The sequence below is a fragment of the Sapajus apella genome, unplaced genomic scaffold (assembly GCF_009761245.1).
Source record: "Sapajus apella isolate SASKATOON/1434 unplaced genomic scaffold, GSC_monkey_1.0 scaffold135, whole genome shotgun sequence".
Classification (NCBI taxonomy): domain Eukaryota; kingdom Metazoa; phylum Chordata; class Mammalia; order Primates; family Cebidae; genus Sapajus; species Sapajus apella.
The window spans coordinates 2,665,564-2,684,618 of NW_022437075.1; the positions used below are offsets into that span (position 1 = coordinate 2,665,564).

At 41.7% G+C, this 19,055-nt stretch overlaps 1 protein-coding gene and 1 non-coding gene across 2 annotated transcripts in view; both read left to right on the forward strand.

The window, feature by feature from the left end:
• Window positions 1-243: 243 nt before the first annotated feature.
• The window catches only part of NLRP11 (NLR family pyrin domain containing 11), a 31,792-nt gene continuing 12,980 nt past the window's right edge, over window positions 244-19,055 (forward strand). Inside the window, exons 1-4 of the mRNA XM_032263094.1 lie at window positions 244-570; window positions 12,455-14,027; window positions 14,781-14,942; window positions 17,485-17,652. Of these exons, the coding sequence (XP_032118985.1) occupies window positions 294-570; window positions 12,455-14,027; window positions 14,781-14,942; window positions 17,485-17,652 (2,180 nt within the window). The 5' untranslated portion in view covers window positions 244-293. The remainder of the gene's footprint in view (window positions 571-12,454; window positions 14,028-14,780; window positions 14,943-17,484; window positions 17,653-19,055) is intronic.
• On the forward strand, window positions 6,947-7,108 carry LOC116540056. The gene has a single exon (XR_004264282.1). It is a non-coding gene; the product is annotated as a U1 spliceosomal RNA (small nuclear RNA).

A 19,055-nucleotide genomic window follows, 5' to 3' on the forward strand; every position in this document is an offset into this window, starting at 1 on the left:
AGAAGAACATTCCCTTCTAACACAACTGATGTTCTACCTTAATAGAACCTAGGAGTTTACCAAGATCAACTCACAAGGTCGTTGTCCTGGAAAGAAAGCGTTCAGACCTATGGTTGATGGCCTATCAGAAAGGTGCCTCTGTCACACCACGGGAAGTTTCTGTGATGTCAGCTTTGAATGAATTGGCATTACTGTGTGGTTTGATTGCCTGATTCCCCATCTGTGTTTTAGATCTCATACTTCTTATTCCCCGAAATCCCTTCTGTGAAGTCTGCCTTCCCTGGAGAAGTAAGATGGCAGAACCGGATTCTACTGACTGGGACCTGCTGTGGTATCTAGAGAGTCTTAATGACAGGGAATTTCAGATTTTTAAGAATTATCTGCAACGCATGATTTATGACTTTAACCTGCTGAAGATTCCACAGATTAATTCAGAGACGCCAAAGGAACAACTGGCTGCCTTGCTGGCCATCTCTTATGAGGGGCAGCACATATGGAATATGGTATTCTGCATATTTGAAAGGATGCATAAGAACAATCTTTGTCAGAGCATCACTGACAGACGAAACCGTGAGTAGGGTGCTGAGAAGGGCGGGTAGAAATTGGGGGCACTTCACAGGAAGCTTGGTGTTGGGCCTTTTTTATTTGTTTTCCGGTAGGGTTTTGGGAAACAGGTGGTGTTGGATTATGTGAATAACTTCTTTAGTGGTGGTTTCTAAAATTTTGGTGCACTCACCACCTGAACAGTGTACACAGTACTCAGTGTGTAGTCTTTTACCCCTCACCCCCTCTCACCCTTCCGCCAAGTCTCTGAAGTCCAATGATTCATTCTCACGCCTTTGCGTTCTCACAGCTTAGCTCCCACGTATGAAAACACACAATGTTTAGTTTTTCATTCCTGAGTTACTTCACTTAGAATAATGGCCTCCAGTTCACACAGTTTGCTGCATATGCCATTATTTCGTTTCTTTTTATGACTGAGTAATAGTCCTGTGGGTGCACACGTGCGTGCGTGTGTGTGTGTGTGTGTGTGTGTGTGTGTGTGTGTAGTCACAGTTTCTTTATCCACTTGTTGATTGACGGGCATTTGGGCTGGCTCCATACTTTTGCAATTGTGAATTGTGCCACTATAAACATGTATGCAAGTATCTTTTTTGTATAATGACTTTTTCCTCTGGGTGGATACCAAGTAGTAGGATTTCTGGATCAAATGGTAGTTCTGCTTTTGGTTCTTTAAGGAATCTCCACACTGTTTTCAAGGTGGTTTACATTCCCACCAGCAATGTAAAAGTGTTCCCTTTTTACCACATCCACTTCAACATCTATTTTTTATATTTTATTTTTTATTAAGGCCATTCTTGCAGGAGTAAGGTAGAATCATATTGTGGTTTTGATATGCATTTCCCTGATCATTACTAATGTTGAGCATTTTTTCATGTTTTTATTTTCTCAAGGACTGTAGGATATTGGCCATTTGTATATCTTCTTTTGAGGAGTGTCTATTCATGTCCTTACTCCACTTTTTGATGGAATCAATTAGCTTCATGGTTTTGATACATGAGTTTTCCATATCTAAAGAACCAGTCTTCAGACCTGGAAGTCACATGAGGACTGGGGATGGATTGGATGTGGATCACATCCTGTCTCGTAGCTTTCTGATTCTACCTTTATTTTCTGCTTTTAGGCTAAAAAGCAGAAGCTTATAGGATTATGCCTTATAGCTTATAGAAATTAGCCAGCCAAAGGATTAGACTCAAAGTACTTATGCTAGAGCAGATTTCCCAGCACGGAGCTCTGTCCTAGAACCATAAGATCCAGCCACAGAAACGTAGGGAGCTCTGTGTAAAGATCATGGAGAGTTAGCATCCTGGGTGCCTCCTAAGCAGACCATCCTCACTGGCTCATTCAGCCCCTTGCTGAAGGGACTACTGTCCCCTAACTGGTCATATGGAGAAAAAGATTTCAGGTTGTGTCCAGTCATAGACACAATCACGTATTCCCACTGGAAAAGTGAATACCTGAGGGGTCAAGAGAACTGAGCAAGATCGTAAATCTAGTCTGAAGTCCCCTCGGTCCCTGTCCGCCTCTCACCTTATTTTGTTGTTGTTCTCTTTTGTTTTAGGCCTTGAGCAGCCTGAAGCCATGTTTTTTAATTTGTCTCTAGTGATTAAAAAAAAAAAGAAGGATGAGGAAGGGGCTTTACTGGCAGAACCACAAACGAGTATTCTCTCCACGTGACTGCCTTTTTTTATTTTATTTTTTAGACAGTCTTGCTCTGTCACCAGGCTGGAGTGCAGTGGTGCAATCTTGTCTCACCGCAACCTCCGCCTCCCGGGTTCAAGCAATTCTCCTGCCTCAGCCTCCTGAGTAGCTGGGATTACAGGCACCTGCCACCACACCTGGCTAGTTTTTTGTATTTTTAGTAGAGACAGGGTATTACCATGTTGGCCAGGCTGGTCTCGACCTCCTGACCTCAGGTGATCTGCCCACCTCGGCCTCCCAAAGTGCTGAGATTACCGGCATGAGACACCGTGCCTGCCTCTATCCATTGTTTATCTTCTAGGCATCTAGAAAGACTTACAGGGACAAGCCAGACAGGTACTGAAAATGTACAAAGTAGCTGCCAGCTCTAGATAAAATGTATTGTAGCAGCCGTGGGAAACGGATCTCTCAAACACGGAATAAAGGAGGGAGGAGTTTATTTGGCTGGGAGACCAGGCAGTAATTTGTCGAAAACCCAGCTCCTCTAACAAAGGAAGGTTCTGCCTTTATATAGGCTTATACTTTAGATGTTACACGTGGAAGAATCTTAGGTTCATAGTTTTAGGACTCACATGTGAAAAGGTTTTGGTTTACAGTTTCAGGAGTCACATATGAAAGGGTTCCGGTTTACAGTTTTAGGACTCACATGTGAAAAGGTTTCTGGTTTGATCTTGTTTTAAGTAAAAATAGTGCCTCCTGGAGAGTTTCCTCAAGACCTAGCCTGTCACCTATAGGAAGGCAAAACCGGAGGCGCCTGTCGGTCAACCTTTTCTTCTATTGACATGCAGCATGATAGTCAAAGGGGAAGTTGATCTGAGAAGCCTAGGTCTCCCTCTTCAATATGTTCAGACTCACTGCTGCCCCTGAACTGGTCATATGGAGAAAGAGATTTCAGGTTGCCCCCAGTCATAGCCTAAAACAAATAACTGACCATCTACTAAAATGCTTTTGGTTAATTGGTCATAGTAGTGAGACTCCAGTGTTACCTGACCTTCTGATGTGATGAGAACCCAGATCTGGAGTGTCTGCCTCTTTAACATTTAATTGTTGGCAACTATTTCAAATTTTAAAATTGGCTTAAAATTTAAAACCATCTCATGGGTCAGGTCCAGGTTTGGTCCCAGATTTAAACCTCTGGCACAAAATGAGAAGATACGGAGTTTGAAGCAGAATCAGCTGAGCAATAGGGAAACTTGGCTAGCATATCCCACTCACCCACCTTATTCGAAAGCTGAAAGCTACTTTTTCATTTTTCACATCTTCTTGCATATAAATTTACCAGAAAAAAATCTAATACGTAGTGTACGGTATTCAAAGAACACACACAAAAAAAACTAAAGTCCCCTGGAATCCCATGTCCTTGAGCTACAGCCGACATTAGTAGCTATTGCCTGCAGGAGATTTCCAGTCAGACAGATACAAATGCGTAAAAATAAAGTTGGGCCAGGTGCAGTGATGCATGCTTGTACTTTGGGAGGCCGAGGCAGGCGGATTGCTTGAGGCTGGGAGTTCAAGACCAGCCTAGCCAACTTGGCAAGACCTCGACTCTACAAAAAAATTTGCAAAAATTAGCCAAGCATGGTGGCGCATGCCTGTAATCCCAGCTACTTGGGAGGCCGAAGTGGGAGAATTGCTTTAACTCTGGAGGCTGAGGCTGCAGTGAGACGTGATCATGCCACTGCACTCCAGCCTGGATGACAAAGCAATACCTGTATCCAAAAAAAAAGTCACACTCTATACTATACTCAGGCCCATTTTGATTTACCAAATTTCCACATAAGCATTTTCAGATAAGCTTAAGAGCACCTTAAGCCGTCCCCATTCTGCCGCTCCTTCTGAAGGAGTAATAACTGATCAGTTTTCATAGACACCCTTCCAAGGTTTTCACCAATGACTTACATCAACATATCTAGATAGAGCAATTTGAATGGAAGAAGCAATCTCTAATGGATAAAGAAGTGATACTGTAAGGGAGGCATAATCTATAAAAAAAAAAAAAAGTTTCCAATGAGGGTTTTTAGCATGAAGTGTTGTTGAATTTTGTCAAAGGCCTTCTCTGCATCAACTGAGATAATCATGTGGTTTTTGTCTTTGGTTCTGTTTACGTGGTGAATTACATTTATAGACTTGCGTATATTGAACCAGTCTTGCATCCCCGGGATGAAGCCTACTTGATCATGGTGGATAAGCTTTTTGATGTGCTGTTGCAATCGGCTTGTCAGTATTTTATTGAAGATTTTTGCATCTATGTTCGTCATGGATATTGGCCTGAAGTTTTCTTTTCTTGTTGAGTCTTTGCCGGGTTTTGGTATCAGGATGATGTTAGTCTCATAAAATGATTTGGGAAGGATTCCCTCTTTTTGGATTATTTGGAATAGTTTCAGAAGGAATGGTACCAGCTCCTCTTTGTATGTCTGGTAGAATTTGGCTGTGAACCCACCTGGACCTGGGCTTTTTTTGGTGGTAGGCTCTTAATGGCTGCCTCAACTTCAGACCTTGTTATTGGTCTATTCAGGGTTTCGACTTCTTCCTGGTTTAGGCTTGGGAGGAGGCAAGTGTCCAGGAATTCATCCATTTCTTCCAGGTTTATTAGTTTATGTGCATAGAGTTGTTTGTAATAATCTCTGATGATGGTTTGTATTTCTGTGGAATCTGTGGTGATATCCCCTTTATTGTTTTTTATTGCATCAATTTGGTTATTCTCTCTTTTCTTTTTTATTAATCTGGCTAGTGGTATGTCTATTTAGTTGATCTTTTCGAAAAACCAGCTCCTGGATTTATTGATTTTTTTTTTAAGGGTTTTTTTTTTTTTTGTCTCTACCTCCTTCAGTTCTGCTCTGATCTTAGTTATTTCTTGTCTTCTGCTAGCTTTTGAGTTTTTTTGACCTTGCTACTCTAGCTCTTTCAATTTTGACGATAGGGTATCAATTTTAGATCTCTCCTTGCTTCTCATGTGGGGAGAAATGCAAGCTATAGGCAAAGGGGAGGAAGGCAGCAAATCACACTGCCACGTGTGTACCTATGCAACAATCTTGCATGTTCTTCACATGTACCCCAAAACCTAAAATGCAATTTTAAAAAAAAAGGTTCCAATGGTAAGTCCTGTTAGAGAACCTGGTGTGTGGTTTTTCCTTCAGTGAGTCAGGGAGCCACATCCACCTCACTCAGCTAGCAGACGCGCTTCGCAGATGAAGAGTCCACTGTTTACCTCTGCGATTTGCTCAGGTCGATACGTTCCATTTCCCTGAGGGTGAGGCCATAAGCCCAATGGAGAGTGGATGCTGACAGGCCAATGCTTCGAATAACACTTTCTATTAACTGCTTCCTGGACAGGATCAGTGGTGGGAAAAGGAAACAAAACCCAAGAACGCTCTCTGCTTGACGCTGCTTAGATACTCCCTTGGTTAAGAGCGCAGACAGTGAGTTACCCACGCTGGCGTCTGAACCCCAGTTGTGTTTAATTGATACAGACCCTCGGCAGAGCTGCTTTCGATATGCCTTTTAATGTCAAGCGATACAGGCTCAGTGCTTTAATAACTCAAGAAACAAGGGCTCATTAAACTGGTCATTCCCACAAGTAGCGGATATGTACAATGAACAAGTCCGGAGACCTAAAGGGATTTCTGTTATATAAGGGTCCTTCAGCTCTTCTGGTCACACACAGAAGTAACTGTGCGGTAATGCTAATTTGCTTCTCTCACTGGAGTAACTCTTTCACGATCTATACGTATCCCATAATGCCGTGTTATAAACCTCAAATATCTATGACACATCTTGTTTTTAAAAGATCATTTCAAACCATACCTTCAAAATGTAACTAGAATTAATATTTAACTCCTAAACATCAACTAGATTATTAGTAGCAGTAGGTTGACAATGTGACTCCTAAATTATTTTTATTTGAATGTTCAAATTTAAAAGTCAACTGAAAGGAAAGAAATTAAACTATAGATCTTTAATTTTTGTGGGTACACATCAGGTATGTATATTTATGGAGTACATGAGATGTTCAAGCATGCAATGTATAATAATCATATCATGTGAAATGGGGGATTTGCCCTTTCAAGCATTTATTCTTTGTGTTACAATCCAATTATAGCTTTATTTTACGGTGTATAATTACTGACTCTATGTCGCTCCGTGCTATCAAATACTAGGTGTTTTTCTTTTTTCGTACTCATTAACCAACCCCACCTGCACCCCACCCCATCCCCCATTACCCTTCCAGACTCTGGTAACCAGTCTTCTATCTCCATGAGTTCAGTTGTTTTCGTGGTGTTTTAAGTTTCCACAAATAAGTGAAAACACGTGATGTTTGTCTTTCTGTGTGTGGCTTGTTTCACTTAAGGACCACCAATTCCAACTATGTTGTTGTAAATGACAGGATCTCATACTTCTTATGGCTGAATAGTACTCCATTGTCTAAATGTACCACACTTTCTTTATATGTTGATGGACACTACCATTGCTTCCAAATATTGGCTTTTGTGAACACAGCTGCCACACACAGGGTACTGCAGACATCTGTTTGATAGACTTCTTTCCTTTCTTTTGGGTATATACTCAGCAGTGGGATTGCTGGGTCATGTGGTAGCTGTATTCTTAGGTTTCTGAGGAACCTCCAAACTGATCTCCACAGTGGTTTTACTAACTTACATTCCCATCAAGAGTATATGAGTGTTCCATACTTACCTGGCAGGGGAGATACCATGAACACAAAGGTGGTTTTCCCAGAGTGAGACTTATCCAGTGCACTCCAGATGTGCTGGCCCCTGCAATTTCCCCAGATGTGGCAAACTCCACTGCATAATTTGTGGTAGTGGGGACTGCATTCACACTTTCCCCTGGATAAAGAAAAAAAAATTTTTTTAAGTGTATGAGGGTTCCCTTTTCTCTGCATCCTCTCCAGCATTTGTTATTGTGTGTCTTTTGGATATAAGTTATTTTAACCAGGGTGAAATGATACCTCACTGTAGCTCTGATGTGCACGTCTCTGACGAAAAATGTTGAGCACCTTTTCGTATGCCTGTCTGCCACTTGTATATCTTCTTTTGAAAGATGTTTAAGTCTTTTGCACATTTTTGATCAAATTATTAGACTTTTTCCTACACAGCTGTTTGAGCTCCTCCTATGTTCTGGCTATTGACTCCTTTCAGATGGGTAGTCTGCAGATATTTTTTTCCCCATCTCTGGGTTGTCTCTTCACTTTGCTGAGTGTATCTTTTGCTGTGCAGAAGCTTCTTGATGTGATCCCATTTGTCCATTTTTGCTTTGATTGCCTGTGCTGTGGGGTATTGCTCAAGAAATTTTTGCCCACAACAATGTCCCAGAGAGTTCCCCCAATGTTTTCTTGTAATAGTTTCATAGTTTGAGGTCTTACATTTAAGTCTGTGATCCATTTGGTCTGGCTTTTTTATATAACAAGAGATAGGGATCTAATTTCATTCTTCACATGAATATCTAGCTTGGCATCCTTGTCAAATTAGTTCACTATTAATGTGTGGGTTTTTTTTTCCTGTGTTCTCTATTGTGTTCCATTCATCTATGTGTCTGTTTTTATGCCAGTACTATGCCATTTTGTTTATTTTAGCTTTATAGTATAATTTGAAGTCAGGTAATGTGATTCCTCCAGTTTTGTTCTTTTTGCTTAGGACAGCTTTGGTTATTCTGGATCTTTTATGGTGCCATATAAATTTTAGAATTATTCTTCCCATTTCTGTGTAGAATGTCATTAGTATTTTGATAGGGACTGAATTGAATCTGTAAATTGTTTTGGGTAGTCTAAACATTAACACTTGGTTATTTTAATCCATCAACATGGAATATCTTTCCACTTCTTGGTGTTCTCTACAATCTCTTTCATCGGAGTTTTATAAGCTTTCCATAGAGATCTTTCAGTTTTTTGGTTGAGTTAATTTTTAGGTATTTAATTTTATTTGTAGCTATCGTAAATGGGATTACTTTAATTTTTTTCTTACAGATTGTTCACTTTTGGTATATAGAAATGCTGAAGGAGAGAGAGAGAGAGAGAGAGAGAGAGAGTGTGTGTGTGTGTGTGCAAGCACATGTACGCACATGCATTTGTGTGTATTCTATGTATCCTGAAACTTTACTGAATGTTTATCAGTTCCATAGGATGTGATATGTGTGTGTGTGTGTGTGTGTGTGTGTGTGTGTGTGTGTGTGTGTGTGTATGGTGTGTTTAGATTTTTCCCAAATATAAGCTCATATCACATGTAATCAAGGATAATTCAGTTTCTTCTATTTCAATTTGGATGCCCTTTATTTCTTTCTCTTGTCTGATTTTTCTAGCTAGTACTTCTAGTACTACATTGAATAGTGGTGACAATGGATATCCTTGTCATGTTTTCAATCTTAGAGGAAGGGCTTTCAGCTTTTTCCCATTCGGTATGATACTAGCTGTGGGTCTGTCAATCGGCTTTTATTATGAAGTATGTTTCTTCTATACCCAGTTTTTTTTTCTGTACTTTAGGTTCTGGGGTACATGTGCAGATCATGCAGGATTGTTGCATAGGTACATACATAGCAAGGTGGTTTGTTGCCTTCATCCCCCCCCATCATCTATATCTGGTATTTCTCCCCAAGTTATCCCTCCCCATCCCCCGACTCCCCAGTGTCTCTCCCCTAGACCCCCACCCAACTGACCCCAGTGTGTGATGCTCCCTTCCCTGTGTCCATGTGTTCTCATTGTTCAACATCTGCCTATGAGTGAGAACATGCAGTGTTTGGATTTCTGTTCTTGTGTCAGTTTGCTGAGAATTATGGTTTCCAGATTCATCGATGTCCCTATGAAGGACATGAACTCACCATTTTTTGTGGCTGCATAGTATTCCATGGTATATATGTGCCACATTTTCCTTGTCCAATCTATCATCAGTGGGCATTTGGGTTGGTTCCAGGTCTTTGCTATCATGAGCCACTGCATCTGGCCATTCTCTACCATTTTAATATGTTTTCAACATGACTTTGACTTTCAGTGGATTTTCACAGTTAGGAACCTTAACAAGTGAAACATTTAGCAAGGTTGTTGCCTGAAATAACAGTAGAAAATCCACATTATGAACTTGAAAATCAGGAGATTTTGCGGGAGAGTAAAGATGTATCCTGGTGGTGGTGGCGGTGGTTTTGCTCACCATAAAATGTGACAAGGAAGAAATGCACTAAGGAATAAACGTAAGGTTTTAAACTAAGTTTATAGAAAATACAAAGGTCCTTGACAGACTTTATTGACCACAAAGTGTTCTCAAGAAAGAGCTTCAGGGTCATAGGATAGTTCTATTTTAAATTGTTTGAGGAACCTCTGCATCATTTTCCATAATGACTCCTCTAATTGACAGCCCCACTAACCATACACAAGGCTTCCCTTTTCTCCACTTCTTCACCCACGCTTACCTTTTCTTGTCTTGATAATTTCCACTCTAACAGGTGTGAAGTGAAGATCTCATTGTGATTTCTATCTGCATTTCTGATTCGTGATGTTGAGCACCTTTTCATCCCCTCTCCTTTTGGACATGTAATTACATGTATTTTACACTCGCCCTTGGATGTAGTATCACAGTTCCCTGATGGCCTGATTGGTTTTGTGATTGTGTTTCCTCTGTGCTTGTTAGGCTTGTTATCCTCTGTGATTGTGTGTCCTCTGTGCTATGTTTCCTCATCCTTTCTTCTGCTGTGTGCCATCTGCCATTTCTCCATTCCAATGAATTCTTGGTTTTGCAGAGTGAGTATTTTAAGTTAGGGAGCATCCATCTGATTGGTGTACTCTATATACATAATATATGGGTATATATACTTAATATATTAAGAAACTTAGAAAATTCTTCCTAATTCCAAAAGCTGGGTTGTATGTACATATGCTTCTGTTTCGTTTTTTAAATTTTGCTTTTGACAAAAGATATGCATAGCTATAGGGGACAGTATGATGTTTTGAAATGCTTCCAATGTGCAATATTGACATGAAGTTAACAAATGCCTTATCTCGTACTTATTATCTTACGTGTGTGTATATATATGTGTGCGTGTGTGTGTGTCTCTATGTGTGTGTATGTGTGTATGTGTGTGTATATGTGTGTGTGCGTGCATGTATGTGTATGTGTGTGTATGTGTGTGTGTCTGTGTATATATGTGTGTCTGTATGTGTGTATGTATGTGTGTGTATATGTGTGTGTCTGTATGTGTATGTATGTGTGTGTGTCTGTGTGTGTGTCTGTATGTGTGTGTATATGTGTATGTCTGTGTGTGTGTATACGTGTGTGCGTGCACATTTGTGTATATGTGTATGTGCACATATGGGTGTGTATATACATATATATATAAAAATCTCCAACTGGAAAGTCTCTGTATGGCAAAGGAGATGAGTGAAGAGACCCATGGATTAGGAGAAAATATATTGGTAAACTATGTATTATATGGAGCTAATATCCAAAATATGTAAGGAACTCAATAACAAGAAAATAGATAACCTAATCAATAAATTGGCAAATAAAACCCCACCCTAAATAGACATCTTCCAAAGATTGTTTTCTTGATTATGAATCATAGTTCATAATCAAGAACCATACTCATAATCATCACATGGTTTTCTGCTTCTTTGAATCTGAATTTTTTACTGTTTGCTGAACATCATATATAAAAACAGTGAGGAGCATGCCCCGCGTCTGCCAGCTTGTTACAGATGTACTAAATTGGGCCTGTGCAGCCATGTGGTCTTGAGGGTGGGATTAGGCCCATCTGTGCGTCAGTCTCATCTCCACTGGGGAGGGACAGTGTGTCACATTCCAGTTAATTCAGGTCCAGCACGCCAGCCCTGCTGCCGCTGTTAATCATTGGCTAGCTTTTATTCATCCCATCAACGTTCTTCCACACCGCTGCTCTCCCTCTTCTGCCGGCCCTTGCCCCAGGGATAAAAACATTTTCAGGTACCTGCTCACAAAAGAAGTCATTCCCCTCTGGGGATTCACTTATTTAGGCTCATTTCTGTATCATACCTCTATGATAGCTTTCTACTTACATCTTACTATTTTTTGTTTTGTTTTTGTTTTTGCAGTGTGTCACCTTATGTATTCTCAAGGAATAAAACCCCCTTTACAATAAATTTTTTAAATATATTTTATTGCACTTTAGGTTCTGGGGTACATGCGCAAATCATGCGGGATTGTTGCATAGGTACATGCATGGCAATGTGGTTTGCTGCCTCCGTCTCCCTTGCACCTATATCTGGCATTTCTCCACATGTTATCCCTCCCCAACTCCCTACACCCCGCTGTCCCTCCCCATTCCCCCTCAACAGACCCCTACAATAAATTTTAACTTTATTCCATATATCATTTCATTTATCTTAAGTAGTTCATTAAATGGTCAAGATTTAAGTAATGATATGCATAAATAAGAAAATAGAAGGAAAGATGAATGTGCACCTGATGACTGATGGGCAAAGATGTAATAGGTTAGCTGCTTCGAGCTGAAGACATGCCCAGAAACAGTCCCTGAACTCAGGTTATCCCCTCAAAGGAAAAGTTGTGTGTGAAACTAAGCATTCTAACTGAAGGCTACATAAAATGCTATGGAACCCAAAAAAAGGAAGAAGTATGTCCCTGATGCCAAGAAAATGAGAGGGATGCCCTTGAAGGATAAAGAGCAATGCTAAAATAGATGTCCATTCCATTGTATGGGTGAATAAGTTTTATTCAACCTTTTTCCTTTAAAGCAACATGGGCTGGGTGCAGTGGCTCATGCCTGGAGCAGCACATTGGGAGGCCAAGGCAGGTGGATCACCTGAGGCCAGGAGTTTGAGATCAGCCTGGCCAACATGGTGAAACCCCGTCTCTACTAAAAATATAAAAAAGTAGCCGGGCGTGGTGGTGCATGCCTATAATCCTAGCTACTCGGGAGACTGAGGCAGGAGAATCGCTTGAACCCGAGAGATGGAGGCTGCAGTGAGCCGAGACTGCATCGCTGCACTCCAGCATGGGCGACGGAGTGAGACTCTGTCTCAAAAACAAATAAAGCAGTATGATAGTAAATATCCTTGTACCTATATCTTTGTGATGAGTAGCAGTAAGTAAAAATTTCTACCATACTTTTCCTGTAGACATGAAGACAAGGTAAAACTGATTTTACGCCTTAAACTTTTATCTTTGCATTTCTTTCTGCCCTATACTTGCTGGTTTAGGCAACATGGAGGCATGCAAAGCTCTCATGAGAAGAAAATTCACGCTGCAATGGGAAAATCGCACTTTGGGAGAATTTCATTATAAATTTTTCTGTGACATTGCAGCGGATGTGTTGTACGTAATTCACTTAGCCTATGATCCTACCAGCTGTTACTCAGCAACGGATCTCAATGTGTTCCTGATGGGAGAGATGGCATCTGGCAAAACCATGATTCTAAGAATGGCAGTGACGAGGTGGCTCAGTGGTGACATGTGGCACAACACGATCTCGTACATCGTTCCCCTCACTGCTCACGAAATAAACCAGATGACCAACATCAGCCTGGCTGAGCTGATCGCCAAGGACTGGCCCGACCACCAGGCTCCCATCGCAGACATCCTGTCTGATCCTGGGAAAGTCCTTTTTATCCTCGAGGACTTGGACAACGTAAGATTCCAGTTAAATATCGACGAACGTGCTTTGTGTAGTGACAGCACCCAGAGAGTTCCAATTGCAGTTCTCCTGGTCAGTTTGCTGAAGAGAAAAATGGCTCCGGGTTGCTGGTTCCTCATCTCCTCCAGGTTCACGAACGAGGATGTCATAAACATGTTCTGGAAAAACACGGATATCTTCACGACCTTGCATCTCTCTAATGATAAGAGGGAGGTGTATTTTAACTCTTTCTTTAATAACCGCCAGAGGGCTTTGGCAGCCCTCCGAGTTGTTCATGACAATGAAATGGTTGCGACTCTGTGCCAAGTACCCATCTTATGCTGGATCACGTGCTCTGCCCTGAATCAGCAGTGGGTCAAGGAGGAGCAGGACCTCGAACTCTGCTGCCAAACTCCCACGGACGTACATGCCCACTTCCTTGCCGGTGCGCTGACATCAGAGGCTGGGCTTACTGCCAGTCAGTATCACCTAAATCTCCTCAAACGTCTGTGTTCGCTGGCTGCGGGAGGACTGTTCAAAAACACCCTAAATTTCAGTGGGGAAGACTTCAGCTATGCCGGGCTTACTGAGGCCGACGTCTCCGTGTTGCAGACCTTGAATATTCTCTTGCCAAGCAGCACTCATAAAGACTGTTGCAAATTCATCCACTTGATCCTCCAGGAGTTCTGTGCGGCCATTGCGTACCTGATGTCAGTACCTCCCTGCCAGCTCCCCTCGGGCATGAGAGAGTCTAAAGAGAAGAGAGAACAATACTGTGACTTTAATCAAGTGTTTACTTTCATTTATGGCCTTCTAAATGAAAACAGGAGAAAGATTCTTGAGACAACCCTCGGCTTCCGGCTACCAAGAGTAGATGCTTTCAGGCAGTACTCAGTGGTATACATGAAACATTTGGGCCGAGACAGGGAAACGCTGACGCACCATTTGTCTTTGTTTTACTGTCTCTTTGAGAATCAGGAGGAAGAATTTGTTAAAATGACTGTGGACCCTTTGCAAGAGGTTACCGTTTACCTTCAAACCAAGAAGGATATGATGGTCTCATTATACTGTCTGGAGCACTGCCATCATATGCAGACACTTAAGTTGAGTGTTCAACGCATTTTTGAAAGCAAAGAGCCAACTGTGAGGCCGACGGCTAGGTGAGTCTTTAAAAAAAAAATCCTCTTTCCTGTTTTGCTGAGACCTGCCCATAATTCTAGAGCTGGTTGATCAGAACAACACAAACTCAGTTCCATAAAGAACTTGATTTCCAATCTAGCGTCTAATTAGACCAGTGACTTCAGTGTCTCTGCCTCTGTTTAAACTGAAAGTTTGAGTTAAACCTCAGCACTGCTGACCCCTTCGGCCAGCCCATTCTTTGTGGTGAGGGTCTATCTTGTGTGTTGTTAAGTGGTTTAGCAGTATCTCTGGTCTATCCTTTGGCCAGTAGCATTTCCTTTTTTCCAGCTGTGACAGCAACAAAAATCTTTAGACATAGCCAAATGTCTGCTGGAGGGCAGAACTGCCTCGTTGTCAACCGGTGGTTTGACCTAATTTCTTCAGATCTGTTGTACAGATTAAAGAGAAATAAATGTTGTACTGTTACATTACAGGCGTGTTCATGATAGCACAAAACTTGTGATATGTATTTTTAATATGACATTTTAAAATATTTAATCTCACATTTAAAGGCCCTGCACTCTGCTGTATCTTACCTGAATATGGAGTCACCAACTAGTTCAGTGGGTCTGAGTATTGAGTTTTCATGGTTGACACTACTTTATTTCTTGCTGCCTGGTATTAAGTCTGAGTGAAACAACAGGCACTCTCAAAAGATACTTTAATATACATGTTTCTTAAATTGCTGGAGTTGAATCGATTATATTGGAAAACTCAATTTTTCTTCCATGTAGTCAAATGAAGAGCCTTGTCTACTGGAGAGACATCTGCTCTCTTTCTCATACAATGGAGAATCTCCAGGAGCTGCATCTTTTTGACAGCGACCTTAATAATCTTTCAGAAAGGATCCTGTCTAGAGCCCTGGAGCATCCTAGATGTCGACTTCGCACACTTAGGTAAGTACTATATCAACCTCTGCCTTAGAGGTTCCCCCAGGAATAACAGTGGTCTCTTTGTCTTTCTCTGGGAGAAGACAATATACAAAACCTACTTTCAGGTCAGGCTCATCAGGGCCGAGGCTCCTTCTGTCCTTGTCTCCCATCTTTAGTGTGTCTGCGATAAAGATGACCTTGGGCCACCATGACGCTGAGGTTCTAGCCAACATGGCTGCCTTCAAGGCAGGACACAACAGAAGGGAGAAGGAAAGGTTTATCTCTAAGCTTCAGGAGCTTCCTTGAGGGAACCTTTCCAAAACTCTTTCTTTTATCACTTCTGCTTGCATCTCATTGGCCTGTTTATCTTGTCCTCACACAGCTTCACATAACTGCAAAGGGGGACTGGGAAAGTAGTCTCTTGCAATCAGGAAGAAATAGTAACAATTGGAGTTATCTTAAGGAAGAAAGCAGAAATGGGTCAGTGTAGGGGTCTAGCAGTTTCTTTCCTGGGGAGGCATTAGAATCAGGTGAAAAGCAGCTGCACTTGCCTAAACAAGTGCAGTTTACAGTAGCTCTACAGGGAATGTCACTAAATTATTCCGCACACATCAACACATATGATGTTCTTAGGATTCGGGAAGCCCAAGAGTTAGCTTTATTTTCATTCAAGAAGAATGCCTACTTGGAAGTGCTAGTCTAAGCACTTGGGATATATTGAAGGGGAAAAAAGACAAATGTCCTTGCTTGGCTATCTGATGAGACAGAATATAGGAAAACATAATAAGTGCATGCATTTTAAAGTATTTTAGGGTAAGAGTGCTATGGGGAAAAGAATGGCAGGGACAGGTGCCTAAGTGGGTATTTGGGGGCGTGGAAGGGCACGGGCTGTAGTAATAAGTTCCACAGAGAAAGTGAGATTTGAACAAAGGCTTGAATGAGGTGAAAGAATGAATCAAAGAAACAACCGTTGGTTGTTCCCAGGTGGGAGAGATACGTGAAACAGAGGCTTTGTGTTCAGAGACCTACGTGGTTAGACCAGTGGAGAGGAAGGGTGTCAGGGAAATGGCTCAGAGGTGTGTATGGCAAGATCATGGTGTTGTAAGCCAGTGTCGAGACTGGGTTTTCTGGAGTGAGGTGAGGAGTTTTGAGGGATTTTGGGCAGAGATGCCATAGTTTAGCTTGCATTTCAAGAGACTCATTCTGGATACTGTGTTTAACAATGGCCAATCATGGAGTAAGGGCAGAATCTGAAAGCTCAGAGGAGGCTCTTTCTTGGTGTTTTCCAGGTGAAAATCAATGGTGCTTCTGAGGATGTGAGTTGTTTTTTGCATATGGTGTGAAGAAGGCCTTCGGTTTGTCTTCTGCCTATGACTAGTTGGTTATCCCAGCACCATTTATTGAAAAGGGAGCCCTTTCTCCATTGCTTGTTTTTGTCAGCTTTGCTGAAGATCACATGGTTGTAGTTGTGTGCCCTCATTTCTGGGATCTGTATTCTGTTCCACTGGTCTCTGTGTTTGTGTACCAGTACCACGCTGTTTCGGTTACCATAGCCTATGTATAGTTGGAAATTGAGTAGTGTGATGCTTCCAGCTTTCTTCTTTTTGCCTAGGATTGTCTTGGCTATTGGGGCTCTCTTTGTCTTCTATATGAACTTTAAAATAGTTTTTTTTTTCTAGTTCTGTGAAGAATGCCATTGGTAATTTGTTAGGAATAGGGTTAAATCTGTACATTTCTTTGGGCAATATGGCCATTTAAAAAATATTGATTCTTCCATCCATAAGCATGGAATGTTTTTTTCCATTTGTTTGTGTCCTCTGATCTCCTTGAGCAGTGTTTTGTAATTCTTGTTTTGAGATCTTCTACCTCTCTGGCTAGCTGTATTCCTCGGTATTCTTTGTGAGGCAATTGTGGATGGGATTGCATTCCTGATTTGGCTCTCAGCTTGACTGTCGTTACTGTATAGGAATGCTGGTGTTTTTTGTGCATTGATTTTACTTTTCTCTTTTTGTATCCTGACACTTTTGCAGTTTATCAGCTGAAGAAGTTTTGGGGCCAAGACTAACGGGTTTTCTAGATACGGAATCACGGCATCTGCAAATGGGATAGTTTTACTTCTGCTCTTCTATTTGGATGCCATTTATTTCTTTGTCTTGCCTGATTGCTCTGGCTAGGACTGCTGAAACTGAATGATTTACATGTGCTTGATCCTGTGGCTGTACCAGCCATCAGCATATTATGGCTTTTGCTCTCAGTATAGAAAAGCATGATTAAATTTATGCATGTGGATGTACATTTTCTTAGCATCCCACTCGTGAGTCCTGCTTAAGAAAATCAGTAAGGGGAACACACAATAAAGACCTGGGGATCACTTCATGGTCAACAGGCTGACCTTGGAATTAGCAATAGTCTTTGGACTTGACTAGAAATGTAAGATGGAGAGCAATGTGCGAGGACATAATCCACGCCAAGAATCTTTATTCTAGAATGAAGTAAGGCAGGCAGGGGAAACTGCGGAGATGTTCAGACCTTTACTGGCCCTTTCGTGCTACTCTGTCTTCTGCAGATTGTCGTATGTCTCGACAGGCACTGGTTTTGAGGACTTACTCAGCGCTGTGGCTTTTAACCGGAGCCTGACCTGCCTGAGCCTCAACTGTGTGTCCATTTCCCTAAACATGTTTTCACTTCTACATGAGATCCTGATTGAGCCCACATGCCAAATAACTCATCTGAGGTGAGTCACTGCTCAGCTGAAACCTCACTGCGTATGAGGGAGATGGCTGGTGTTGGTGTGTAGAGGTGCCCTTCCGATAACATTACCTGCTACCTACCTTTGATGCCACTCATTCCTCAGAGATTTTTAGCACGTGCTTTATTTCTTGCTCACCAACATGATTCCTGTCTTCTGATTTCAATTTCTACATTGATGTTTTATATAAAATGGCTTCTCCCTTGACTAATATTTCTCTAATGATCTAATTCCTCTGGTCATTCTTGAAGTACAGACGACTCGTGAAACCCTAAAACGCTGTCCAGTGGAAATTATTCAAGCCACAAACTGAAATTTTCCAAGAGCACATTGAAAAGCAAAAGGAAGCAAGTGAAACTAATTTTAACAGTATCTTAACCCAGCATATCAAATTATATCCATACGTAATTAGGACAAAAAGCTATTGGTGTGATTTTTATGTTCCTTTTTTGTGTAGAGGCTTCAGAACCCATTATTTCACAGAGAGTGTCGCCATTCTGGCACATTTTCATCAGAAATAGTTGACCTCCATATTGGCTGCATAAAATTTGCAATTGAGAGAACTAATTCACATGCCTGTGTCATAAACATACTTAAATCTTCCAATAATTTGAAATCAACCTTTAAATTTAAACTAACCAGGCCTGGTGGCTCACACCTGTAATCCCAGTACTTCGGGAGGCTGAGGGGTGGATCGCTTGAGGTCAGGAGTTCAAGACCAGCCTGGCCAACATGTTGAAACCCTGCCTCTACTAAAAATACAAAAATTGGCCAGGCATGGTGTCAGGCGCCTGTAATCCCAGCTACTCAGAAGGCTGAGGCAAGAGAATCGGTTGAACCTGGGAGGTGGAGGTTGTCGTGAGCTAAGATCATGCCACTGCATTCCAGCCTGGGCAACAAGAGCAAAACTCCATCTCAAAAAATGAATACATAAATAAATTGCAGTGTAAACGTAGTAAAACAAACAATCCACTCCCGCAGTCACACTAGCCACGCTTTAAGTGCTCAGTAGCTCTTTTTGCTAGTGACTCAATATTGGATAGTGCCACTTTCTACACCTCATCTCCAAGAAGTGCATTTCACTTGTGCTCTCAACTTCAGGTACCTCATGCTCTAATGGCACCTCCTGCATTCTCAAGCTACGTTGTCTTGTAAAGCAAATTTGCCCACCCTTTAAGGGATTCTCCTGCCTTAGCCTCCCGACTAGCTGAGACTACAGGCACATGCTACCACGCCCAGCCAAATTTTGTATTTTTAGTAGAGACGGGGTTTCACCATGTTGGCCAGGATAGTCTCAATCTCCTGACCTCGTGATCGTCCACCTCAGCCTCTCAAAGTGCTGGGATTACAGGCGTGAGCCACCGTGCCCAGCCATGACCACCATTTTT